At 39.8% G+C, this 27,791-nt stretch overlaps 2 protein-coding genes across 17 annotated transcripts in view; both read right to left on the bottom strand.

Moving 5' to 3' along the window:
- huwe1 (HECT, UBA and WWE domain containing E3 ubiquitin protein ligase 1) overlaps positions 1-13,557 on the bottom strand; it is a 43,354-nt gene extending 29,797 nt beyond the window's left edge. For 9 of the 16 annotated variants that reach the window (XM_050065530.1, XM_050065521.1, XM_050065536.1 and 6 more), the window contains exons 1-21: positions 13,485-13,557; positions 10,752-10,820; positions 7,109-7,158; positions 6,854-6,923; positions 5,987-6,085; positions 4,657-4,863; positions 4,371-4,523; positions 4,213-4,275; positions 3,968-4,048; positions 3,800-3,850; positions 3,546-3,714; positions 3,361-3,461; positions 3,015-3,165; positions 2,777-2,904; positions 2,534-2,674; positions 2,295-2,400; positions 2,027-2,134; positions 1,838-1,939; positions 1,585-1,665; positions 1,221-1,327; positions 1-178 (exon numbers count right to left, since the gene is read on the bottom strand). In XM_050065530.1, the coding sequence (XP_049921487.1) occupies positions 1-178; positions 1,221-1,327; positions 1,585-1,665; positions 1,838-1,939; positions 2,027-2,134; positions 2,295-2,400; positions 2,534-2,674; positions 2,777-2,904; positions 3,015-3,165; positions 3,361-3,461; positions 3,546-3,714; positions 3,800-3,850; positions 3,968-4,048; positions 4,213-4,275; positions 4,371-4,523; positions 4,657-4,863; positions 5,987-6,085; positions 6,854-6,898 (2,071 nt within the window). In that variant the 5' untranslated portion in view covers positions 6,899-6,923; positions 7,109-7,158; positions 10,752-10,820; positions 13,485-13,557. Of the gene's footprint in view, positions 179-1,220; positions 1,328-1,584; positions 1,666-1,837; positions 1,940-2,026; positions 2,135-2,294; positions 2,401-2,533; positions 2,675-2,776; positions 2,905-3,014; positions 3,166-3,360; positions 3,462-3,545; positions 3,715-3,799; positions 3,851-3,967; positions 4,049-4,212; positions 4,276-4,370; positions 4,524-4,656; positions 4,864-5,986; positions 6,086-6,853; positions 6,924-7,108; positions 7,159-8,177; positions 8,315-8,439; positions 8,709-10,751; positions 10,821-13,088; positions 13,207-13,484 lie in introns of those variants that run through there. The other 7 variants (XM_050065529.1, XM_050065537.1, XM_050065528.1 and 4 more) reach the window with 6 other exon arrangements.
- A 236-nt stretch (positions 13,558-13,793) lies between these two features.
- phf8 (PHD finger protein 8) lies at positions 13,794-27,608 on the bottom strand. Its single transcript, XM_050065544.1, has 22 exons — positions 27,315-27,608; positions 26,398-26,664; positions 26,109-26,194; positions 25,880-26,006; positions 25,272-25,432; positions 25,006-25,147; positions 24,661-24,847; positions 24,382-24,544; positions 24,171-24,258; positions 22,466-22,572; positions 22,261-22,352; positions 20,846-20,935; positions 20,475-20,756; positions 20,298-20,380; positions 20,031-20,200; positions 18,125-18,210; positions 17,496-17,617; positions 16,817-17,148; positions 16,626-16,721; positions 16,425-16,534; positions 15,945-16,305; positions 13,794-15,854 (listed from the first exon to the last, which is right to left on the bottom strand). The coding sequence occupies exons 2-22, from the start codon at positions 26,493-26,495 to the stop codon at positions 15,766-15,768; spliced, it is 3,072 nt and encodes a 1,023-aa protein (XP_049921501.1). The 5' UTR covers positions 26,496-26,664; positions 27,315-27,608; the 3' UTR covers positions 13,794-15,765.
- Positions 27,609-27,791: the final 183 nt, after the last annotated feature.

Below are 27,791 nucleotides of genomic sequence, written 5' to 3'. Positions count from 1 at the left end.
CCAACGGGTCTGAGCTGCGTCTCCGTCGCATGGCAGGCAGGTAGTCGGGGGACAAAAGCACTTTGAAGAGTCGCTCAAACGGCTGGCACTGAACGAAGGAGTGCAGGCCTCTTGCATTCAGGCACAGGGCGCTGAACACATTGGGGAGAGAACCCAACACCTCACGGGTAGCAGGAACCTTGAAAAGACAAATGATGAAGAACATCAAATAAAAGTTAAAACAAAACCCCTCTGAATTTTTCAGATAGATATTGGTATTGCGCTGTATGATATGTCATTCAGAAACTATAAGAAAAGGCCCATTTGTGGGAGCAGATCGGCTGTACATTAAATTTTGGTGGTGAGTGTTTTGCTTTTTTCACTGTATGTGTTTTAAGCTTGATTATAGCTGTGTAGTCAATCCTCTGCTAACATAGAGTTATGGTAGTGTCAAGATATTGTTGTCATAGAAACAAAACCCATACCCAGCTCTTCATTAAAAAAGCGCTCAGGGCTGGGATGAAGAACTCCCCAGTGCCCTGCCAGTACTTTTTTTGCCAGAAAAAAAAGCTATATGGACACACTGCTTATAACAAGTCAACAGAGCATACATATGCATACATAACTGGATACTGCAACTCAGTGGCAGCATGAAGGCATGGAGGCTTTCATGAATCAAATATATTTTTTTCATGCAAGTTGGCTATATTCCATCATACGTCTCATGTGGCATTCACATTACTGCAATGTCATTTTAAATCCATTATATCAACCAGCTTCATACTAAAACACTGTAAATGCAGCCATTTTAAGTTGCCGAAGAAACATTAGGTTTTTTTAAGATGACATTGCTCCTCATTCAGCATCTGCACGCAGGGGTTCAGGTATGGTTTGACTAACTATTTCAGTCTAAAGCTTACAATGATGTCAGTTTTATGAATACATTCACAGGTCGGAACCCTAATCTATAAACACAGGGAAACCCCTTTATATCCAAAGCGAATAAGCTGAAAGAGCTGAACGCAAAGGATATCTATAAATTTATATCTGACGATATTAGTAAGTCTCTCAGCCATCTCTGAAAGACTTAGGAAACAAATGCAAGTATTCAATTCAGTACAGGTGCTGAAACAGACAGTAAAAAAGAGATGGATAATATTGAACTGTCGTTAACTGCCAGAGATTGAAAAAAGGAGACAGCCAAATAATCGCAGCATGCAAGAGCAGTGCTGGAAACTCACATCTTTGATGAGAAGGGCATGCAGCATGACATCAGTGAGACCATTATCCTGCAGGGAGGAGAGCAGGGATGGCTCCTGGAACACAAACACCGTCACAACCTCCGTCGCTACATAACAGAGAGACAGAGACAAGAGCATGGGGGGGTGAGGGGACAAAATTAGATCATAATCCAAAACAACAATAACAAATTTTACACAACATTAAATAAGCAAACAGCGAAATTTCATTACATTCAATTCCCTTCTCCAGTTGACACCCAGTTTAATATGACATCAACTATGCATCTCTGAAGTCAAGTGAGAGCACTTTGCTCAGCCAGGAGAGTACTTGAAGGGCTTTCCTGAAGCACCACTGTGAACTCACCTAAGAGGAACAGTGAAGGGCCATAATACTCTGCATTACTGATGATGTGCTTGAGTGAGGTAGGCAACGACCCATCCATTACTTGTGAGAAAAAGAAGGTGTACAAACACATATTAACATCCAACATTTGCATAATGAAATACATAGATCTTGAGGCATTACTGAAGAACTTGTTAAGCGAGTATAAACAAGATGAGTGCAAGACCCTTGATCTCAAATATATAGAACAAGTAAGAGGATGCTAATGACTCACCATGGCGGATACCATCAGAAAAGGCAGGGTCCTGGATGGCTTTCTTTAAGAAATTTAGCATCGACTTTAACAGAGCTGCCCTCTGGGGGATACACTGCATACCTAGAGAGACAGAGTGCCATAGTGATGATAGAGCACAACAGTGGCAAGTGTTTTTTTTTTGTTGTTGTTTGCGTTTGCTGTGTGTACCTGCACGAGGCGTGTTAGCAGCACTGCTCTGTGGTCGGTGGTCCGCTTCTGGTCTGGAGCCAGAAGATGTGGACGGTCCAGGGCTGCTTTCCATGGCAACTTCTGACACTGTGAGAATACATTACGTTGGCAAATGAACACGAGAGCCAAGGGAGTCTTTATAACTTGGAAATATTGACTAATGGTGTAGAATTTAAAATTTAAGCCTTGTTTAATATTAATTTTTGAAGGTGAAAACATTCCTCAAGTCTTAGGAATAGCTACTTACTCTCCATGTCTGTGTCCATGTCCTCAGACTCAACAGCTGCGCTAGGCCTCTGGATCTTTGGCTTGATGACAAAAGGGCACTCTTTCCTCGACAGGTCCACCTCATGCTGCATATACAAAGTAATTAAGGGAGTGATGGACAGGATAATGAGTGAGTCCGAAGGTTTGGCAGAAGTTTCAGTGACTCTATAGCTGAGGCTGCTGTGTCAGGAACAGATAAATGCAAAGTGCAAAACCAACCTCTAGCCTGCAGATGAAAATGGAAAGGCCGCTGTGGGACTGAAAGGCAGCCATGTCAAGGTTGGTAATGAGGTCCACGACCCGCACTGCTCGCGTCACAAAGGTGATCTGGTCCTGTTCATCACCCAGGAACTTGATAACCTATGAAGTTAAAGATAATAAAAAGGGATGTGCTTAATTTTTTTTTTTTTTTTTTAAACAACAACTACAACTGGTAACGACGTATTGGTACAATCAGAATACCTTCAGGAGAGCTTCCATCATGCCACAGGACACAAGGGCTTCCCCTCCAGCATCATAGCTAGCCAAGTGGTAGAGGAATGAGAAGAGTGCAGTGGCAAACTGGTGCGGGTAGGGTTCCATCAGAGGATCTAGGAAATAGGAATCAAAAGTTAGCAAACAAGTTTCCATTTTAATTTGCCCACTTCCTTGTGCAACACACGCTGAGGTGTTCAACAAAAATCTTTGGCTGCAGTCTCACCAATCATTGCTTGTATACAGTTGCGCACCAACACAGGCAAGAAGCCGTGGTAGGAGGCAGTGCCAGTGCAGTCGATGATGTTGGAAAGCTTGGGTGTCCGCTCCAGATGGACAATCGAGGTTAAAGTGCGCAGAGATGCAGCTTTGATATCCTGAAGAACAAAATCAAACACAGGATTTCAAAAACCGGAAAGTGACTCGATGATACTTCTGCATTGACACTGGTGAATACACTCATTAAGATCATCTGAAAATAGTCTTAGTCTGACAAGTCACAAATGATATCTGTCATGTGTCATGGTTTAATGACATAGTGATTAAGCAGAAGAAACTGACTACTTTCTTACCACAAGCTGTTTGTCTGTAATTTGTAATACATCCACCAGCTCCTCTATCAAGCCGTTATACAGAATACTGTTGGCTGACTCTTGGAGTGCATTTGAATACACTGCAAGGAAACAGAAAACATCATAAATTAAAGCCTTGAACAAACCCTTTGTCAAGTTATCTTAGGAAGAGGACTCCTACTCACCCAGTATTGAGATAGCGTGCAGTCGGGCCTGCACCGCCTGCAACCTCTTCTTGTGATTTGAGAAACCATGGGCCAGACGAATGTGTGTGAACAGCAGGGTCTGCTTGTCTTTAGGGATGTTGTACATCACTGTCAGCGACTCCATGATCTCAGATGGGCTTTCTGAAATCTGAGAGACACAGAACATGTGTAAGTTGAACAACCTAAGGTGTTTTTACTCAACTGTCAAGGACACAATTCAAATCTGACTGTACCTTGTCAAGCTGCTCGATGTGAATATAGTGTAGTGTGTTACTACTTGTCTGCTGGGGAATAAGAGTTTAGAGAGGTTTAGAAAGAAGTTGAGGCATCAACACAACATTCCACAAATATGATTCGTTTTTATTACATAATGATTGCATTAAAAATGTTGTGGTTTTTACCTTCCTCTCTACTTTGACCTCAGGGCCCGGTTCAGCGTAAAACTCAAAGTGCAGTGTGGTGGCACTGGGAGGGTACTTCTGCTTAAGTTCCACCAGGGGGCAGCACAGTAAGGAAAGATAGTTTATAAATAGTGGTTAATTGGTCTTGTTTGACAGCCTTTATTCATAAACATAAAACTAATAGTCCCACAGCTGTAGGTAGTTGATAGAGACAGATATTAAACATCACTTTGTAAAATTCTTACCGTCATAAGCAGATCCCTGCAGCACTCAGCCAGACCAAAGCCATTCTCCTTTCCTCCCCAGCTCTACAAAAGAGAACAAAGAGACTAAACAATACAGCTCTTTCTCTTGAGGGACAGCTGGAATCATGGCAATAGGAAAACAATGGCATTCACTAGACCTCAGCCAGGTGTTGCAGACGGGCCAGCAGAGGCGTCCTTTTGTCAGATCCCAGTCTTGTGATGTAGTTGGATCGCTTACTGAACACATAGAGCAGGTTCAGCACAGACAGGACCACCTGCATGTCACATGACGCTAACAGGGTGGTTAAGTGCTGTAAAAGGGATGGGAGTAACAGATAAAAGAGGGTTAAAGTTAGTGAGCTGCTTTACTTTTTCCTCATTTGACATATGTGCAGTCCAGAAAAGCAGAGTCAAGGTCAGGAGTGTGCTGGATTCAAGCCTTACCTCTATGGAGCTGTACAGGTGCCTGGAGAAGCTATACTCGATGAGCAGGGCTGTGAAGTTAAGCACTGCCAGAAGCAGAGCTTTGAGTTGTCCATTATCGGGACGGTCACACACCAGCAGCCATGACATGTTCTCCACTGTCTGGCCTGCATCGCAAAGAATGCCATCAAAGCGGTCCAGCAGATCAACCCAGTGGTACAGCTCACACTGAGGAAGACAAACAGAATAATCTTCAGTGATCAATCAAAGTGATCGATGAAGTAGTAGTAGGTAAAATATTCCAGGATTTTTATTTTCCTCAAAAACACATGGAAGTATTTTCAGAGGAATGAAGTCTGAACCAAGCATATGACAGATCCCCTACAGTGAAACCGATGTGAATGTCATGACTCTTCATGACATGGATGAGAACTGTAAATTGTACTTCCTAGTTGGCATAGTTGTTTGGTTTGGTTTTTGACACTTGAAGTGGTTACAGTCAATAGTTTTTACAGTTGGGACACATGGAAACAATATACAAATAAAACTGCTGAAAACCACCATCCAGGAGATGTTTAAATACTTCCATCTGTTTATATTCAGGGTGGTATCAATGTTTGCGTTGCTACTCTCGGCACAAACAGCATACCTGTTCTTGTCAGCTGCCCATTTTATGATTACTTCTTAGGCTCTCCGGTGGAACAGAGGCATTATGTGCAAATTCAAAACGCTCATAAAAACAGGGGAATAGAAATTACTTACTGAATAACTAAGGCACCCTTGTGGCCAAGCAGACCAAGGGAACAATCTCATTAAATTGGTTAAACATAAAAACAATCTCTTCGTTTCAGCCCTCCATCCATGCTAAAACAGCATTTCCTTTGACCTTTTATGTCCCCTCTAACCTACCCTGTAGTCTCCCATTTTAAATGTCAGAATAGTCGATTACACAACATGACTGTTGTCATTAACCTTATGCTGATTTTGTTGCAATTTTAAAATAATGATTTACAGCGCAGTAGCCTGAGTCAGACTGATGTTTAACATGTGGTGCCGATGAGCCGCGATTAAATCACTAGTCATACTCATTCCTTTGTAAGACACCAGAAAGACAAAAACAGGCAAATGAAAGCCAAAAAAATTTGAACTCAGGTGTACTGAATGGAGGGGACTGAGCAGTAGAGGACACTGAGCTGAGTAGGAAATGCTAATGTGGATTTGTGCTTATGTCCGTAATATTCCTCACAATCATTGACCAGTGGGTGCAAGTCATAACAGATACAAAGTTATGACAGGGTTCCAAAAGAAAAGACTGAGGGAGGTGCTTCTCCCTCTTTTCTCCGGGGCTTACCTTGCCAATATTCCAGGTCTTGATGTGCTGCAGTTCAACCAGCAGCTGCTCATCACTGCATGCTTTGAGCTTCTCTATAAGTATCCTGCAGTCGGCAGGCTGTTGGTTCAAAAGGTGCACAAAATGGTTAGTCAAGCTGAGTTCAAAGGCCACCTATGCTTCTTTTCTACTAACATAGTATAGTACGGTATAAGACACTTTAGGGATGCTATGACATGCTGAAATGTTAAAATTTATATTTCTACTGTGAACTCACAGAATGGGGCAACTGCGCTGACATGTAACATTGGTACTTTTGTCCTGCTTATGTGCAGGACAAAACTATGACCATCTCCACTCAAAATTGAGATGTGTCACTGCACTAAAATAATTTGCCTCAACATTGTTATACAGTACATCCAAAAAGCAGTCGTGGTGAAGCATACTGTCATTGAAACAGATAGGAGCCTTATAGTTTGGGGATCTGTCCTCCTTCAACATAAACTCATAAGTATAAGGGTTTTGTCACTGCTATGCAAAGCAAAAATGTACTGCTGCTACTTAATAGTCACCACTGCTATGACTTTTACAGTGAAGCAAATGTAGAAAAGAGGATTAGTAAAAGAAGCAGTCACAGCTAACTGGTTAGATAAAGATGTGCAGATGAAGATATCTACTGCTGTATGTGCAAATCTCAAACCTCCATCATATCACTCGGGAACACCTTTAACAAAGCCCTCCTGTTAAACAGAAAGCCATGTGGGCTGTGCCCCCATTATGGGCTCCTGTCACAGTTTGTGATGGTAAAGCTCAGTTATCCCAACTGTATAGAAATTAGCCGCTACTGAGGCTAGGAATGGCGACACACAAAGTATTATGCATACTCACAGCTTCCGTAGGAGTTTTCTTTAACTTGCTTCTGTCGACCTTCATTGTCGATAATCTCTATTTGTTGCTCCTGTTAAAAAATTGCCACGTACATCAAAAACGAACATGTGATTCTGAATTTCAATGTGTTTGATGCTGAACTACATATAGATGTATACTTCTAAAATAACATCTAAATAATCTAAAACCAATGCAACATTCAGATCCAGAATTAAATCTTTATGCATGTACACAACATATGTGAAATGTACTTACAGAAAATAATTTGGCAAAACCCACTTAACAGCATGTTCCAGTCACGTTATCTGCAAAATGGTGGTAAAAAAAAAAAAAAAAAAAAAAAAAAATCAAACGAGCAACAGTGTCCCACATATCACAATAAAAAAAAAACAGTTTTAAAAATGTGCAGACTAATCTCGAGAAATGATGGTTCCTAAAAAGGGTGTAGATAAAGCTGTAATTTAATTGGATAGCACCAAATTCATTACAGGATGCCTAACAGTGTATTCTAACTAAATATGATGATAAAGAGATGATAGAGGAAGACAATCAATCTTGAATTTTGACAAAGCACTCAAATAATTAGCAAGGACAGTGAATATGGGTATATTCCTTTAAAAATCTGTTGCGGCTCCCAAATGGTCGATCATAATCATTAGATAAATTGTGATAACGATAGGACATTTGTTTAGGTTATCTAGCAAGATCTGATCATCACAAAGCAGACTCAGACAGAGCATTAGCTTGAGGCTAACTAGCAACATACGACACAAAGTTAATTAAATTAGGCTGGGCCCTATTTATTGGCCTGAAGTATCTGTCTAACCTTTCTCGTAGTTGGAAACCCAGGTGATATATCAATAAAACAGATCGCTACCTGACTGTGTGCTTTCCCTTCATCAACTCAAGAGACTTGACGCTGACAGGTTAAGTTATAGCTACCTAGCTAACAAGCTAACGTCACCCTCGCTAACAGCATAACGTTATTTACCTATTGTTAACAAGTCACTACATACATGTTGGACCGCAGTTACTAGTCACAAACGACACTGGTTTGCTGGGTGACTGGCTAGCAACACGTCTGACGAAACAAGAGACGTTGGGAAGCTCACCGTACCAAAGAAATAGATCGGTAACGTTTGCTACGGAGTTGATGTTAGCCCCTAACCAGCTAACTGTGAGCTACCGGTAATGTTAACGTTAGCAAACGATCCTCTTTTGAAACACTTCAAAGCATTTGGATACCACCAGACAATATAAAAGTCATCCAAGTCACAAACAAATCATGTGCGTAATCAATGGCAAACACATAAATGTAGCTAACCAAAAATCAAGCGGCTTTAGCCGTTTGTGCCACAGCTGTCAATCCAGATCTCTCAAATTCACCATGCTGTCCTGACCTGACTCTTGACTAATTTAGGTCGGGGCTGTGCAGGCCGCAAAAGAAGACCGCACTCCCCACTCCTGCACCATCCCCGCTCTAAGTAAAAACGAAACCGTAAACACCAGTTGGTGACCAGCGACAGTAAGATGGGTGTGTGTCAAGTACGTTGAACCAGGTAACGTTACTTTGTTAAGGCTCTTACCCTGGTTCCTCGGCTAGACAGTCGTAGCACGCGCTAGCTAGTCGGCTAGCTACCGTTAGTTGAATAGCAAGCAGAAACGCATAATAACTCGCTGAATCATTGTCGGACGGGTCTAACGTGACACTGCGAGTTCTGTTTTCAGTTTTCGTTCAGGCAAATTGACTACCGGCTATCGACTCGATAGAGAAGTGTGCTCATCCATCCGTTGGGGTATTTTTCAGAGTATCCGCGCTTGTTTCCATAGCACAGAGGCACTAGCTGTTGGCACAGTCATCATGACTCTGGGTAGTGTGCAAAAAGTGAATAACGTTACGGCAGGGAATCAGTAGCCACTGTTTATCGATGCAGTGCATGTTAATATAGGGCAACTGGCCCTCCGTGAAACACATCACCTTAATATTTCATGCGGTCCTTAACATCTAAGATCAACACAGGTGTCCAACTGACAGCATCCGCAGCAAACGACCAAAAACACTATAATATCGACTATGAATACATATGCCTGCATAATGGTTTTCATCAAAATCTATCAGGCGCATAACTGTCAGCCTCACCATGGGGAATGCATTTTCACATGCACATCACAAGTACTGAACATGCCACAGATTGTGAACAGTGAATCAAAAAAACTGAAGTATTGACAATGCATCAACACAGCTGCAGTATTTGACACATGCATACAAAGTAAAGCTCATATTATAAGAGCATATTTACTAAAACTGAAGCAGAATTATGACTTAATCAGGTAACAAGGAAAGAGGTATTCAGCATTCTCCTTTTTATGCCAGCTGATTAAAGCTTACTAATGATGGCACTGATCAATGTTTCTTCAGTTAGTTCATTATGTGGGCTATTTTTTTTCTTTTTTATGTTAGCCACATTAACAACATATGTACCAGAGCAATATTGCCACTCAAAAACAGATGTTAAGTGCTTGATTCATTCTCCTTATTCCAGCTTCATAAATCCATACAAAACACATGAACAATATTGAAAGCCGCCTGTTTTGAGGGGTTTACATGTTAAAATTGAAGCTATTTTACTTAGTGGACCAGATCACTCCTTTTGCCTCTAAAATATAGAATCAAATACGCATACAAAGTGTGTGGTGTTTTTATTGCAAAAACAAATATTAGTATTAGTTGATATTTATGATGGTAAAAAGTTTAATAATTAGTAAACTATAAGCATGATTATTACACCTGTAAATTCCATCAAATCTCAGACACAATTTACAGAACAGTGCAGTTTAACATATGGTTTATTGAAGCCACTAAAAAACACAAGCTGTTCTCTCAATTATAATAGAAAAGAAACTATGTCAAATAGATCATCTTTATCCAATCGATGAAACTGAATAGCACTAAGAAAAATGGATTTAAAGAATGTTTCCTCTGTCAACACATCAGTTTGAGGCTGATCTGTCCCTAAACATCATAATTTATTAAAAAAAAAAATTCCAGTTTTCTTTTAGCAGATTTAGTCTTAACTTATATGCCACCTTTACATGATATTTTTTTTTACAACTAATACTTATTTTGGCAATATTTAATTTTTTCCCCTATTATTTCCATCAATTCTATTTACATGTTCAACATCTCTGGGATATACTGAGAAATGCTTGTCTTGTTTTTAAAAAACAAGTCTTTAATATCAGCTGATATTGACTTATCACAAATATTGATATTATATTGGCAGATTAGAAATCTAAATCCCACTGCATAAATGCTTTGTATGCATTTCAATACATATTTTTCTTATTTCACACTTAAAATATTTCTCTTATTTAAAATTACTTATTTTCAACTCAGTTTTATCGAAATATAAATTCTCATTATTTACTGTATTTGGTCTCATCTCTTTAATATCAAACGGATTTCTGGAATAACAGTAGTGTTTCTGTTACAAAAAAAAGGTTGTCTGATCTTCTCCTGGTTACTCTCCCATATCAAGTATAACATTCAAAAGTCTCGCACTGGTCAGCCTCTAGGAGTTGGTGAGTTTTTCCAAAAGTAATTTTCTGGTGCTATGAGCAGCAAAATCCTTTTGCCACTGAGCTCAGTTGTACTTGTGTGAACTACAGCTGACAAATGCAAATTACAGTAAATCATGCTAATACTATCTGGATGGATAGATGAAGACCACAGAGAAGAGGAAATATGTTAACATTGTTTAGGGTGAATTGTCCATGTAAGATGCTACACAACCCTTCACTTTAAAAGGAATATGAAGAGCTTAAGGTAATTTGCTGAAAAAAAGTTATTCAGATTTACCAGTGTAGTCAGTGTAGTAAATAAGTTAGCTCTACATACCAGAAACTGCTTTGGTTCAATAGCTCCACCATTCTCATCCTTGGCTTGCCTGCAGTTTCTTCTAACTACCTGAAAACACACAAACAATGCAATCAGATATGAGAGATTATTCAAGCAGCTTGGAATTGGCAAAACATTTAAACTGGCAGGTGTAACAGAGTTGTTGAAAAGCATAAATACTAATAGCAACTTCCAGCCCAACTATATAAAGACATACTGTGATAATGCTAACAGATGTGTTATGTGGGACAGAGTTCTGATAAAACTGCAAGATATTCTGTCTAGTAATCAGTTACATACTGTTCAACACTTTTTTTCCCTGATGTTAAATTAAAACCTGAAACATTATCATACCTCTTTGGCTTTCTATGCGACTGACACTTAAAAAAATCACAACTCAGACTTGCTTTTGCTATGCCTGTACATGCCTTGGTTAGGTCAATCAAACTGATTGTAAAAGTCTGCAAGACTCATTATGAATAACCCACATATGTATGTATGTAAGCAGTGTTTCATTTGAAACATCCTGAATTGTAGAATATAAATATCACTGAAGTGAATTGCCTGGAACTGAAATGGTTGTTATCAAAATCACAACATATGCATGACATACAATAGCTGAGGAGCCCCAAATTAGAGTTACATGCTCATATACTGCCAGACAAATCACCTCCAGGTGTACTGATGATCATTTTAAGTTTGCCAGGCTGCCAGCTAAGGACTAGTATGAATTGTTAAACTCAGTCATTGTCTTTTAAATTAATCGATACAGTATGCAGCATTCTTTGCAACAAGTCCACTCCTCTTGTTGTCATGTCATCCCTATGGTCACTGATGACGAGGACCAGAGGGGATGCTGACAGATTCACTGTTTTGGTTGTGTGTTCATTGAGAGGCATCACTAACGTTACTTACTTTCAACGACATGTAAATGTGATGTGTATTAGTGGTTGGAAGCCTATTTGAGAGTGCGATGCTTCCCACATCAATTAATTAAATTTGCAATACCTCCCTGAATAATTACGTCCACAAACAACAACGCAGTACTAACATTAATATTAGCTACTGACGGTGGGAACTGGTCAGATCCTCTGCATCTGAAAACACTGTAATGTTAAGTTAATAGCTGTGGATAGTAGTACCATTAATGTTAATGGACTTCAAGAGTGTAGATTTCCCTATGGACGAGGAACATGTCCCTACCAATATTTTGGGAGGACAGAATTGTCTCTACCAATATTTGAGTGAACACGTTTGCATTATTCACATTCTATAAGTTCTGTGCACGAAAATAAGGGACAAACATGGTCTAGTATTGATTCAGCAGGGGACAGTGAATTTTATTTTTCAATGCGGGACGATCGCGTTTTATGATTAAAGGCAGAGCAGAGCACATATACACACACTCCTCATACAGAGACAGCCCTGAACAGGGTTGTGTCTGTCAGACGGCCTGAAGAGGATACTACCATTTCAGCAGAGCAATACCATAATGCACAGCAATATTACAACCTTTTCTTCACAATATTAACACTTTATTCTCGTGTTCTCAGAGAACACAGATGTGTGGGATTTGTTTTGAGTGTGCATAAAGTTTTGAATAAGAGCAGAATCACACATGAGCTATTAAAGTCCAGGAATTTGTAAATAAAATGAATTAATGCATCACTGAGGTGAATAGGTGCCACATGCACATTTAAAGTGGTAACTTCCCCATACAACAGACACAAAGGAGGACGAAAACGTAAATCATGCCTACATGTGTTGACACAGCAGGGACGTCATAAAACAAGGAAGAAAAATAAATATTTGAATGCAATACAGAACGTCTGAGAGCTTTAGCGCATTATATTTTCATATTTTGAATTGTCACCTGATTTTTCTTGTACATAATTAAACATTTCCGCTATAAACTGGTGCATAAACCTTCACCAGAACGCAGGAAATGAAGTGTTTGGACCCCCAGACCTCCAGCTTATTATGTGTCCCCATCAAGGTTGAAATGAAAGCTAGGACTTTGCTACACTCCTTAACTCGTTTATCACTCCCAAGTTAGCGAGGTTAGTTGTAGCCGTGTGAAATCACCTCACACTGTTTACCAATATTACTGGGGTAACGTTAGCTACCTAACGTTACGCAGTTAGTAGCAACATTAATGGTGGTGTCGTGGCGCTAACGTTAGCAAAGTTAAAAGCTAGTTAGTTAGGTGACGTTAGCTGGGTTCACTAGCAGTTTATGCTAACGTTAGTTACTTCGGCTTCGATTCAGCTTTAACGGCTAACGTTAGCAGATTACGAAAAGTCAAATCTGCAGTCTGACACACATTTTAACTCTCACCGGGTATTTGTATCATCATTGCCGAGGAAACAGAGGAGTCACTGACCGAGGATACCTCTTTGACTCGTAGTTGTACAGAGGCGCACATACCCACACACAGCGAACATGAGTGTGTGTATGTGTGTGTGGCATGTATGTTTGCGGGTTTCGCGCGAGCTAACTAGCTAGCAGCGGGAGCTCCGCACAATGCTCTATCAGTGGGATCATGGCTAAATTAAAAATGGCGGTTTACATAGCAGAGGATCCGTACTTCACCCTTAAAAAGACACTAGTTTTGTGGTCTCAGGTCGCAGTGACGGGTGTGAATCATCGACGGTAGATGTTAAAGAAGAGAAATGTCTGCCAGCAGTTAGCTAAACCCCATGTCAATACTGAGGAATAAGTCTTTCTGCTTACCTCGAATGCGTGTTACATTTGCTTCTCCATCTTGCACTAGCGAGTGGTAGGGCAGTTTGGATCTCGCGAGAATACCTGCTGCTGCGTTTACCCAGGGCACTCCCTTGTAGCTGTTGTACAATAACGATGCTGGTGCGTCTTCGTCTCAAAGAGGGCACCCAGCCTCACTAACTGGTATTTCCAGCCTCAACCTTTTTACTAGATGTGCACACGAAAGCACACAGCAGAGTTCTCCAGAGTTCTTATGAAAAATATATTTTAATTCAGTTTAATATGAAAGTGTATTCAAACTCACTGACAATTTGGAAATAAAGACTGGACATTTTTTAATAACAAATGTATTTGGACGGGGAAAGTTGAGCAATGGAAATAATGTTAAGATGTGAAAATCATTGTACAATAATTCGTACAACAAAAAACCCTGAGAAAAACTGTAGTCACCACTGATCATTAAAATGAAATATGTCTTGACATTAAAATGTACGTTCATTTAAAAAAAAAAATCAGTGTTGATGTGTTTAATACAACACAAAATTACTTGTGTCTTGAGAACTTTCTGATATATTCCATTAATGCCTAAATCCCACCTCAGTGACTACGATGAAAAACAGAGTTCTCCAGTAGACCACAGTAAACAGAAACCATTCATTTGGACCACAAATCACAATTTTGGTGATTTGGTGGTCCCATAATAAATTCAATGAAAAAAAGAAATTTTGCCCAAGGTATACTTTATCTGTTCCAGGTCGTAATTAAACACATCATGTTTAAAACACACAGTACACACCAACACAAGAGTGAATATCAACAATAATTAATATAAAACTAAATTGATGAAATTAAACAAGGGCATTTTTTTTCAGAACATTTCCACTATTACACTGACAAGACAACATGACAAACTAAGCATGACAATTACTGCGTACAAATATAAAAAAATGAACTATTTCAGATATTTTCCAAATACAGCAATGTATCATGTACAAGTTATGTTAAGAAAGATTTAAAAGTTTTTGAACTATAAAAGAACTTAAATTACAACATATATTTACATGTCAATTCATGTCCTGCACCTTCACAATGTTTTCACACAATTAAATCTACACGTCTGCCGACATTTTGATAACTAGTACATTCTGTGGAAAGAAAGCACGTCTCTAGATCTGGCCCGAGAATGCTGCCGAAACTTTGGGCTCAAAAGGTTAACAACTTGCAGGAAACTAATCTCTTCATGTCATTATATTTTTCTGCTCTTCCAATGTAGTTATATAAATTACAAAATATTACAAATATTTACAATGACAACATAAACTGTAAAAAAGAAAATTCTAACAAAGCAATGGACACCATTTTTGTACAGGTATTAAGTGGTTGAAAATAATTAAAGTGGGGACCAAGAGGACGAGGTGGTGAAAACATAACACGTTAAAACAGGCTAAGAGATGACAAAATGCTGCCTTGTTAAATAAATATGATGAGAATAAATAGAACTGTATGATGTTACTCTTGGCATCAGTTGAGCACTTTTTACTTTACGTGTCGAGCTACAGTATAAACATCAGTGACAAATTCCTCAAAAAGAATGAAAACATGTGGCGCTCTGAGTGCTGACCATGTGCATACACTGGATTTTTACAAAACTGTTTACTGTGTGTAACGAGTGGTATCCTGTAATCATCATGCCACACAAGAATGTGTTTATGAGGTAAAAAGACTAAATACAAGACTACAACTGCATGACTGTGTGTGTGTGAGGGCTATACAGACATTACATTTTACCTAACTAGAAAATGTGTTTTTCTTTCCCTTTTTAAAAATCATTATGGACAGCAGAATGTCTTTGCATTAATAAAGCCACTAAAAATAGCCTAAAAAACCATAAACTATTGGGTTTTCTCAAATTATTACGCTAGTTAATCTAGCTACTTAAATCAGTGTCCACCTGTCATTTTGAAATATGTCACAACTTCCCATTGCCAATGCAAATGTTTTGTAATCATTCAGAGTTACTTGCAATTTGTAAAAAGTCACAGATGTGCCTCTGAAAATGCCTTTATGCCGATATGGACAAATGGAGTGCCACAACAGGCTGCAATTGCTGGGCAGAGTAATTGGTGTAGGACAAGAGATAGTGAGGTTCAATAACAGGTGAAAACCATAAACAAATTTATCTGGAGTACAAAATATAGATCGCTATCTCTATTTCCTTCAGACCTACTTTCACAAAAAGCTTTTTCTTCATTCCCACTTAAAAGTCTTTTAGCCACATATCCGACAGCTCTCACAAGAGAAGTTTGCCGTTACGGTGGATTTTCAGAATTTTTCCAAGTCTCTGTTTTGCAGTTGCAAGTCCTTTCTTTGGACGTTTCCCTATATTAAAGTAGAAGGGGAAAATATATTAGAAAATATGCTACACAGAGATATGCTATTATGCTGTCAATAATTAATGTTTATGCATACCTTGACCGACTCCTGTTGTGCCTTGGCTGGCTACACCTGCAGGGGATGTACCAGAGTGAGAGCTGCTGTTCTGCGGAGAAAGTGAAGGTCGGCGTGAAGTGAGGAATACGCCAGGGGCCATGGCTCCGCTGCCTCTAGGCCCTCCAGGGCCAAAAGGTCCTGGTCCTGCCGTGTATTCATGATCCAACAGACTAGCAGAGTAGTAATCCATCCTCCTGTCTGGGCTGAAGTCTCCTGCAGACTCTGGGGCAGGTGGTGGTGAGGGTGGAGCTGGCTCAGTCTGAACAGGAGGAGGAGGGGCTACAGGAGCAGGAGGACGCTGCTTTTTGGTGTACTTCCTCTTGGCAGGCTTTTGCTGCTCCTGGTTCATAAGCAAAAAAAGAAACAAGGGTAATTTTCTTTTATTGAAAGATGCTTCTACCACACATTATTCAATGGGCACATACTTCACAGATCAATACGCTTTGTTTCCCGACTCACTTGTTGTGCCAGCTTGGCAGCAGCTGCTGCAAGACCAGTTTCTACAGATGCAACTCGAGCCCCTTCCCTGGCTGGTCGATCCTGTTTGGGAAGTGTGGGCATCACCCTGGCTATAAATGAAAATAAATCATTAAGAGATCAACCATTAAAGAGCTGAAAGGCAAATCTAATCTGTCGTGCTATTATGTTTAAGCCAAGCACCTTTTGGGCTCCAAGGTGTGTCATCCCAGTTTTTCTTCCGCTTCATCTTGGCCTTGTTAGCATGATCCTCCTCATCAGACTCTAAGGACGGGTAAACTTAAACAAAAATTTCATAACATTAGTTAAACATTGGCTTGATCAATGAAAGCTTTGTACAGCAGCAGGTGTAAGTCACTGAGTGTTTTACTCACCATAGTCTGAATCTTTAAAACAGGTTCCCAGAGTCTCTTGCTCATCTGGACTGTCCTCGTCACTAAGATGACGGGCTGGTCGTTTAATTGGCCGTTTCCCAGGCCGCTGGATGACAGGTTTCTTCTCGGGGCTTCTCGTCTTTTTGACTCCTCCGGTCACCCATACCGCCTTGCCACCCTTTTCCTTGACCACCCCTAATCCCTCTGTCAGGCCTCCAGAAATGGATAGAGGAGATGAAGAGGAGGAAGATGAGGACGAGGAGGGGGGGTTGGCCATGGACAGCATACCCTGTATGGCATCCCGAGTACTGGGAGAGGCTGGGGCTTCCTCGCTGAGAGGGGGAGAGAGTTGAGTAATCAATCGTCATCTCAAAAATAACCTCCTAAACATAGCGTACAGTCAGAGCCGTTGCAAATATGTGAACTATGCAAGTTTCAAAGGTTATTGGATTCTTGCAACAACACAGTGAGACATTTATTCCCACTTGTGTTCTAACGTGTTGCTCTAGTCACTCTTATCCAGAGCTCAGGAAGTCTGCATAGCCTAAAACATCATAAAACTCAAATGAAATATACCAATTTAAATAAATTAATTCTAAAACACCATCACAAACTCTTCCTAAATATGAGTGCTAAATAAATAAAATAAAAGGATCACATGTGATCAAAGAAATCTAACCTGAGTGCTGCAGAGTCCAAGCCTGCCACTTGCTTGCTGGCCTTCAGTAAGTCCAGGATGCCCCCTGCTCCACCCTTCACCCCATGAGCAGCTAGTGCCTCTTCATCTGTGGTGTAATCCTCCTGGAGCCACATGCACAAACATGCTACTTAACCAGTGCTATCACAATAAAGTTCTGATGGAAAATGCGGGATCTCAGCCGTGACTGGTTGTTTATATTATGCAGCAAGCTTGCAAATTGTGATATGCTGTGAACCAGCCTGATCAAAATGGAAACAGTATTTATCACTGTAGGGAAAATTAGCGAGATAAAGCAATTGATTTGATCTGATTCAACTGGAGGGGAAATAAAGTGAATTTAAGTGAGCCACTACAATGTAAACAACGTCATTTGTGATGAGCTATTATCAGCTAGATGCTAAACTTGGAAGAAGAACCTTGTATGTTTGGTATAAAAAGCAAAAAAAACTCAAACCATAATGCAGTCAGTGTTAAGAGTGCATTATTTTTTCATCTTTGAGACTGACTAGTTTACTGACAAATACTTCTTACTAACAGATCAAAGATGGCATTCAGAACTGGCTACAGAAAATCTGACTGGTGTGTCGGTCTCATAATAATGATCTCACCTCAATGTCAAAGTCTACCTCTCCTGGCTCCCTGATGCGATTGGGGTCGGAGCAGGGTTTGGCTCTCGGCAGCTTCCTGGGAAGACCTGATGGGACAATTTAACACAGTGAGGTTATAATAGCAAGACTGCTTTGAAACCATACTACTTAACTATATAACTTGATGTTCTGTTTATACATGCTACCACCATGGAATATACATAAATACAATATTCAGTAGCTTTGTTATGTAGATGACATGCAAATTTATGTCCCATTAAAAACCAGTGAAGTAGGCAATAGTCAGTAATTATTATGTTGTCTGTCAGAAATAAATGCTGGATGTCCAGAACCTTCTCCAGCTAAATGAAAACACATAAATAATTATCTGCGTCTCCCAAAGTTGATTCCTATTATAGAATAACATCTTGGCACCCTGTCTACAAATGTTGAACCTGCTGCCAGAAACTTGGGTGTAATATCTGACTGTGACCTTTCATCTAAGGAGGTTGTAAGGGTCGTTTAATCATGTTTTTATTAGCTGAGGAGCATTTCAAAAATCTGGTCTTTTCTCCAAGAAAGTAATGCATGCTTTCGTCTCATCTCAGTTATTCTAATTCACTGAATTTAGGGTTAAGCCCAAACAAAAACATCTCATGCCCTCAGCTGGTACAAATGCAGATGTTCAGCTTTTAACAAGCACTAGAAAACAAGATTATTATTATTTAAGACTCCCTTCACTGGTAACCAGCGAGTGTTAGAATTGATTTTAGGACTTGACTGATTACATTTAAAGCACTTTTTGATTCAGCTCCCAGTTACACTGCTGAACTGCTGCTCCTCTACGAGCCAGAGTGCAGTCTCAGATCCTCGGGCAAGGCTCTGCTGGCTAAAAAGTCCCAGCTAAAAACTAAAGGTGACCAGGCTTTTGTGGTCAGGGTCCCTGAGATCAGAAACAGCAACAACTTTTCAATCACAAAAAAATCGTATCATTATTATTATTATTACTATTATTATTATTATTATTATTATTATTAATGAAAGTAAATAATTTTATTTCCAACATGTCTTATTAATTTAACAATACTGCATTCTATTCTTTTTTTTATTACTTTGGGGTATTTTATTTCTACTTCTAACGTGTTAGCTGTCTGATTTGATTTTATTGCAGCCTGGAAATGTTTTTTATTCCAATTTTAACTACGTCAAGCACTTTGTAACTTTGTCTTGAAAAGTGCTGACAAAAAGCATTAATTATTATTAATATTATTATTAGTAGTAGTACTAGTAGTAGTGTATAAGGTTCTACACTTAGTCAACTATCCAAGTGTTTAAAGGGATAGTGCACCCAAAAATGAAAATTCACCCATCATCTACTCACCCATATGCCGATGGAGGCTCAGGTGAAGTTTTAGAGTCCTCACATCACTTGCAGAGATCCCAGGGGAGAGGGGGCAGCAACACAACTCCACCTAATGGAGGCTTACGGCGCCCCAGATTCAAATGTCCAAAAACAACAAATGATGATGTTCCAAACAACTTTTTATGTCGGGGCTTCAGGACACTTGGATCACTACGGACGAGTAGTATGGAGATATTTTGTGGTTTCAATTATGTGTTTTTCGACATTTGAATCTGGGGCGCCGTAAGCCTCCATTAGGTGGAGTTGTGTTGCTACCCCCTCTCCCCTTGGATCTCCGCAAGTGTTGTGAGGACTCTAAAACTTCACCTGAGCCTCCATCGGCATATGGGTGAGTAGATAATGGGTGAATTTTCATTTTTGGGTGCACTATCCCTTCAAATAGCTATACTGCTCTCTCAGAGACTTCATTGGCAGGTAAAGGAACTAAAGAAATGTTGGTCCGCACAAAAGCTACAACATTCATTTGAGCATTCATAATGCTCTTGTTTAAAGTCAAATTCTCACCGCTTAGTTTCTTTTTCTTGCTAGCTCCTGCCGGCTTGCGGCGGGGAGGAGGGGTCTCATCAATCTGCAGCTCATCCTCGGACTCAAAGTCAGACAGACTGGATCCTTCCGCAGCAAGATGTTTGAACTTTCCTGCACTTCCTGCACCATTACTGCTGCCGTCCTTCTTCCTAAAATCAGAGGATCAACAGGTAAGAGCCAAAACCTTTGATAAGACCATAAGATCACAAAAGCAATAGGAACACAACAAATGGCTGCAAAGCTTACCCTTGGATTTTTCCATTGGTCAGCACAAGTTTCAGTTTGCTTTTATTTAGCTTCCCTTCAAACTCCTCTAAAGGCAACTCCAACTGAAAGACAGAGAAGAATTGCAAGTAAATATGAGGATGAAACATTCAGACACAGATGAAATGCTGTATAAGCGAGTGTCTGCAAACGCCATACCTTGTTCTTGTTTTTGGACTTGCCAGGTTGAAATTTTTTGAGTGTGTGTTTGGTGTGGATCTCAATGAGGTCAAGTTCTCCTGCTTCTGCTTTCAGTAGCCCCTTCTGACTCTTCTTCTTGGTTCCTGGGGGCCCAAGACCCCCGAGCACCTCCTTGGGCTTGGGGCCTTTCTTTTTTCCAGGGGGGCGTCCTGAATTCTGAGAGGTGGTCAGGGGAGCTTTAGAGAGTGGTGAACCAGGATATTGAGGTCCAGTGCGGCCAATGTTTTGCTGGAAGATATCCTATCAAAACAGAGCAGCATTTCAATACACACATTAAAAAATAAAATAAAGATAAAAACATGCATAAACTTTCTGATTCTGCTACCTACCTCAACCAGACGAATCTCCTTGGCCAGGTCCTTCACTAGCGTCTGAGTATTGATGGTTTCTGGAATCTCCACTTCATGGTCTGCTAAAGCCTGAGTGCAGGGAGACAACTATCAATCATCTCACATAATAGCTTATAAAGTTAACTGGATGTACATAATAAGACATTTTAATGCTGCATTTCTGTGTATACATTCAAAATGTAAAAGAAACAGTTTGACATTTGAAGCTATAGCCAGCAGCTGGTTAGCTTAGCACAAAAACTGAAAACAGGGAAATAACTAGCCTGGCTCTGTGAAATGGTAACACAATCCTCCTACCAGCATCTCTAAAGCTCACTACTGAACACAATATACCTTGAGTGTGTAAAATAAAATTGGCCATTTTATGGAGGGTTATATGCCAGATTATTTCTTGGGTGTGACCAGTAACTTCCTGGAGTCTCTGCTGGTTGCATGGAAACCGCTCAGAGCCAGGAAACAGTCAGACACATGACCCGCTGTCATTTATTTATACTAAATAAACAAACAAACACATTAGTGAGCTTAAGAGCTCCTCAAAGGAAGTCTCTGTGCTAAGTTAACATAATCAGCTGAAAGCTGTAACTTCACAGTTAACGGACAAATATGAGAGTGGCAATGATCTTCTTAATTTCTTCCAGAAATGATTAAGCAGCATTTCCAGGTATTTTCCCGTGAAAACAGGAGCTGCTGATCTACTGCTGCCTTGATTGGCAGTTTGTCTTATTGTGTGACTTTGATTTATCCAAACTAATCCTTATAAACACCAAAGTCACACTATGTTAAGCGAGGTAAAATTACTGTTTTTGACAGTGGAGTCTGGCTTTGAAGACAGCATAGATAAGTTTCACTTGTAGTTCACTTACCTGTCAGAAAAGGCTTTCTGTTTGGGAAGTACTGAGCATACAACTGGATATATGAGACCTGGTTTATACCGCACAAGTTGTGTGAGCATTTGAAAACAGATGTTTTGATGTTGTTAAACATGGTCCCCTATGACTTCGATTCATCAAGAATTTTCTCTATTTTTGGATTCCTTATTCAGTGGAGGCATTTGAGAAAAATGTTTTCTTTACAAATTCAATGTAACATCAGCAATTCAGGAGGTGACGTATTCCTTCAGTGGTGCAACTGAACATAACCTTTTAAGATGAAAAATGTCCTCTGCATTATCCCTTTTTCAAATCTAATCGTATATGTTATTATTACATAAAAATATGATTTTTATGTAATAATAATTTTGCTGTTGTGCCTCTGCTCCAGCAGTCTGGTGCAATATGAAACAAATTCCAGCATGCCAATGTCACTATTACTTATGGATGGAAGTAATGAAACAAGAGGCAAGAGATGAAAGAATGATATACAAAAAGGTAAATGTAAGATAAGATTTTGCTGACCTCTTTACGGGTCCAGGTGCGGAAGGCGTTATTCAAGGCCTTCGCTCCATGAACCAGGTAAGTGGCAGGATGTCTGCGGTTTTCTCTCAAACCTGCGAGACAGAGTAGCAAACGGTTAATAATATCAAGATGACACACAACAAGCACAGGCCACTCAAGTAGTAGACATAACATAAATATTTGGAACTTAATTGAACTGCCTCACCTCTGAAGGTATCAAGAAGGTGCTTTCCAACATACCAGCACACTGTCTCAAAGTTGGGAAAGCTGAACATCTCTGCTGTGCTTAATCTCTTCTCTATTTCATATGCCCTAGAAATGACAACACAGCACATAGGAAAAGTCAGACATTAGTGGTTATTAGGGCCGTAACGGTACATGTATTTGTGTCGAACCGTTCAGTGTGCGACTTTCGGTTCGGCACGACCCTGTACCGAATTATTGGGCGCAGGATATTATTTTATTTTATTTTGTTTTATTTTAATTCCGTTTTTGCGAGCCAAACCATTTAAAATATCTAGTTCCCCAACGGACATAATTGAGTGACGGACTGAGTCTGACCGTAAATCTCCGCTTTCACTTTGTGCAGCGCATTCTCGCATTTTGACAACATGGCAAGTGAGCCTGACGAACCTGAAGACCCACCCGCAAACCTTAAGTCCTCCGTTTGGGAACACTTTGGTTTCAGGGTAAAATACGAAGATGGAAATAAACAAGTTGACAAGACAAAAGCAGTGTGCCGACACTGCAGAACAGCGGTCGGGTATGTACTTGGAAACACGTCTAACATGCTAACGCATCTAAAGCGACACCACCCGAGTTTGAACGTTAACCGGCACGACTAGAAAAAGCAATCTGGTGCAAACTACGATATCGTCGTCGTTTAAAAAGAAAGAGCGTTTCCCTGACCATCGCGCTAAAGAAATAACCAACGCCATTGGAGTTGAGTAAAATTGTTTAAGCTGCACTTTAGATATAAGCATGTTTTGTTTACTGCACTTTAACAAAGTGGGAAAGCTAAGTAAGTTCCTAGTAAAACTGAATCTGAGCAGGCTTTAAAGCTGACCAGCTGCACTATACTTTTTATTTTAATTGAGTAAAACTGTTAAAGCAGAAATGTATATTTATATTTTTCATTCAAAAAATGTGTTAAAAAAACAGCAGGATTTTATTTTTCACTTTTATATTTCTATTTTCATTCAAACAATGTGGAAAAGCAGGATTTTATATATATTTGTTTCATTCAAAAATTGTGTAAAAAGAGTTAACTGCTGTGGTGGTATGTTTTAATAAGGTTACCAATAAGTAAAAGATATGTCTATTTTTTTCATTACTGTACCGAAAAAAAAACGAACCATGACTTGTGTACCGAGGTACGTACCGAACCGTGATTTTTGTGTACCGTTACACCCCTAGTGTTTATTACCACAAACTTGCAGATTTCCTCTGCAGAGATGTGACCGGAACAGCCTTACAAACTACAAGAGAGAAACTACAGTGATTCAGGGCTAAATGTTCCCTTAGCACATTGATGTTTAAGTTTGTCTGGACTGTCATGAATATTAGGCAAACCACAACAGATCAGTATGATGTGAGAGGGGCTGTGGGATATGACACCAGAAAAGTAACTGTTTGCAACACAAAAAGGATCTGCCAAATGTTTTGTTCTTTTTTTCTGGTTAATTTTCTGCTTTTGGTATGTTACTATATTGAAACAACTTGCAAATAAAATTTAGTTTCACTTTCATTTCTCACCATCCTCTGTTTGTCTTGCTTTTATAGAACAATGGGAAAGTCAGGTTCACAAATGTTGTTTAAATGTCAAGACCATTAAAAGAACACTGCAGTCAAGAAGGGCAACAGTAAGATTACATGGACTTGGAATGGAAAACAGTCCTGAGGAAACTAACCGCAGCTGCATGTCAATGTTGAGACTATGCAAGAAGTTTCCCCCAAAGGCCAGGCAATCCACTGGAGTCAGCACAGCATGGATCCACCCTGGAAGACAAACATGTGACATAAGTGTAAACAGTATTTGATTCAGACTCATTTGACTCATTTGTCATAAACTCTGCTGAAACCATTTGAACTAACAAAGCAAACAGAAGCATTGCAGCTCACCTGTTGGTATGAACAAGGTGTTTCCTTGTTTGACAGAGCACTTATAACACATATCAACTTGGTCTCCGAAGAACATCTCATTCTGGTTAGATGAGGAATTCCAACGCTCAAAAAGTGCCAAGTTGGCTGCAGTGGGGGAAATCAGGTAGAAGATTTTCTCTCCCTAAACAGACAGAGAGAAGCTATTTATATAACACCAATTCTTTTTTTTAAGAGAAAATTTTGTGGTCAGTGTGACTAAAACTTCCTAAACTTGACTGCAATTGTTTTTCTTCTCACCCTCAGGACGTGGTACCATACTGAGGTACCTCCAAAGTCAATGTGGAAATCTGTGTAGCTGTCCTTCACTCCCATTAGGCAGTACTTCTGCACATTGGGGCGCTCAAATACAGACTCTTCAGGCCAGAGGTTTTCCACCCATGACAGTTTCCTCACAATCTTAGGAGTCTCCACCAAGTTCGACAGCCTAAAACAAGTCAAAACTAATGTTAAGTCTTCATTCAAAACATCACATCTGTAACAACACAACTTAATTTGAAAGAGAAGTATTATTAAACTCAAGTTACAAGACAATGCATTAAACGGACGAGCTGAACTGTCAGCAAAGAGATTATCTTTGTGTACCTGGTCTCAGAAAACTCCAGACTGATGACGTTGAGCACTCTGTCTCTGTTGGGGCTGTTGTAGTATTCAACAAAGTCTCCCAACCGCATCTTCAGGTCACATTGGCGAGACACATCAATCACATCAATCTCCTTTTCTGCGCCTGCAATTAGAACAAATAAGTTTGAGAAAACAATATATATTATGTCCATGATAAATAAGAGCCTAAAAGTCTTTACATAAATCAGTACAGATCTTTGCATTTAAATTATGCACAACAATTTTACCAATGTAGTGCTCTACGTCGCTGACGCTGAATGATGCTGGAGGAAGGGTCATGCCGAGTCCATCCCGCCTCAGTACCATGACAGGAACACTGAATGAATGCTCTTCCAGAAACTCGACTGTCAGCTGGGCCCCAGACGGCTTTAGCAAGACTTCATCCGCACTGTCATAGAAACACAGACGACGACCAAAAAAAAATGTTGACTGTGCTCACAGAGAGAAAATATTCCAAACAGAATGCTTTACAATTATGTCCCAACCAATACAGGAGCAGAAACTGTCAACGCATAGTAAAAAACACACACACACATATATATATATATATATATATATATATATTGCACACCATACATGAAGTAAGCACAATAATATCTACACTACATCAACATAAATACGATCTATTACNCACACACATATATATATATATATATATATATATATATATATATATATATTGCACACCATACATGAAGTAAGCACAATAATATCTACACTACATCAACATAAATACGATCTATTACAATAACAATACAATAAAAAGTAGCTTATGTACGTCATTTAATCGAAAAACTAGATTTATATTTAGCTTCTGCCTTTGCAGGAGACTTACCCTGGGAAGGTGCGGCTCCGTAGCTCCCTAACAAACTGTGGGCTGCCTGTCTTAACAGGCCGACCTGGCTCTCTAGCTCCAGCAGCACCACCATCTGTCTGCTTATTGCCGCCACGGCGTTTGCGCACTGAGAAAAGGAGAAACAGAGAAACAAGATAAGCAAGTGCATCATTATGTAAAAGTAAACCAATTAGATCATAAAAGGTACACTCAAGAGATGGTAACTTACTGACTGATGGCCCATGGGTGACCTGACAGTTGGGGCAATGATACAGGTCAATCTCAGCTGCTTTGTCCTCCTCTACTCCAACACAGCTACACAGAAAACATACTTATATCAGACCAAGAATGCACAGGAATAATAGCTGACTGTGCTGTGGAGGGTTGCATACAGAGTATACCCACAGGAATCATGCAACTAAGACAACACACCATAAATCACACAACTTAATAACTAAATCTCATTGCACACAGACAACAATATGATCACCACAGAGTTTAATCTGAAAATGACGTACCTTCCATGAAACCAGTCTTGACATATGTCACACTCGATCATGAAGCGTGTCACATCATAAGGCAGGCGACACAAGCAGTACACCGGCACCGATGCCATAGTGAATGTGTGTTCAGATGTCAAACTCTAACTCAGGTGGAAGGGACTATTTAACAAACTAAATGCTCTATTAATAATTATGTAGTAAGGGTAATGTTATTGTTGACTGTAAGTTCGCTTCCAGATTGTTTTCACTGATACACATGTCCACCGGGATTCACTTGGAAACCTGTTGAAATATAGAAGACAGAAAAAACATTGTAATAGCTTGTCATAACACACGACAATAATCCTTCATAATACTTTAACACTCCACACCGTAAACGACTAACGTAAAAAAACTACTGCTAGTTAACGTACAATAGCTACTACTGCAGCCCAGTCAACTAACGTTAGCTGGGCAGCGAAACTGGTCGTTTCAGTAGCATAACATTGATCTTACGAGTATCAACCACTTCATATAACGTTACTACATAATTGGCACGGCAAAGTTGTCGTCTTTCATTTGTAGATTTTTTTTAAATTGAAACATTTTGCTGCTGCTAACTAGCTGTTAACAGTAATGTTAGCCGACTGGCAGGTCCTAACGTTAGCTCACTGTTTGTAAACATGCCCCTTGAATGTTGTATTGCTGTCAAAGCACTAACGTGTTTAGCAAGTAAGCAGCCGTTAGCCGCATTAGCTCCAGATGTAGCTAACCGAAAGCTAAGCATTTGCGAATATGGTAACTTAAACTTCCACAAGAAAATAGTTTGTGCAGTTAATTTAGCCTTTAAACTTGAGAGAAACACTACATGCACCAAACACGGTTAATTCATTTGAGCTAAACAAAGAAACGTCGTCCGCTACGTTAATTGATATTTAACGCTAGCAACTCACCGAAATCTAGCTGCGGCAGGCCAAGCATTCGAAAGCCGTTGTAATCCCTACGCAAGATCGGGGGTAGCTGCGGCCTTATTATGCAACGTAAATTATAAACAATTTGCTTCACCACATTTTTGTTTATCAACTCCGTAATGCCCAAATTATGGAGTCTGAGTCCAAAAATTTACACTGGACCAGAAAACTTAAATCTGAAGCGACCCAAACCAGCACAATAACTACAAATAACGGCGTATTGAACTACATCAACGCCATTTCAAAGGCAGTAGCGTCAGACGGTTGTTCGTCGCTGTCTGCTACCGAGGAACAATAAAGTTGTCGACAGTCAAATGTGGAGTAGCGTTCAAGAAAAAAAAAACGTTGCGGAACGTTTGTGTGGCAGCAAAGTTACAGAAACATGTAGATAAATATTTTTTATATACGCTATAAAAACCATACTAATATAGTAGCCTGTATGTTTTTTTATTTATAAAA

This window comes from Epinephelus moara, chromosome 16 (genome assembly GCF_006386435.1).
Source record: "Epinephelus moara isolate mb chromosome 16, YSFRI_EMoa_1.0, whole genome shotgun sequence".
Lineage (NCBI taxonomy): Eukaryota > Metazoa > Chordata > Actinopteri > Perciformes > Serranidae > Epinephelus > Epinephelus moara.
Note: the sequence above shows the minus strand (reverse complement) of the source record. Positions and strands in the feature narration are given on the sequence as shown.

Excerpts from the sequence above, each read along its gene's own strand:
- phf8 (XM_050065544.1), bottom strand. The coding sequence starts at position 26,495 with ATGGCATCGGTGCCGGTGTACTGCTTGTGTCGCCTGCCTTATGATGTG. Across the intron at positions 24,259-24,381 it reads CACCTTGTTCATACCAACAG|GGTGGATCCATGCTGTGCTG; the intron begins GTGAGCTGCAAT and ends TTTGTCTTCCAG. Across the intron at positions 22,353-22,465 it reads CCTTCTTGATACCTTCAGAG|GTTTGAGAGAAAACCGCAGA; the intron begins GTGAGGCAGTTC and ends TCTGTCTCGCAG.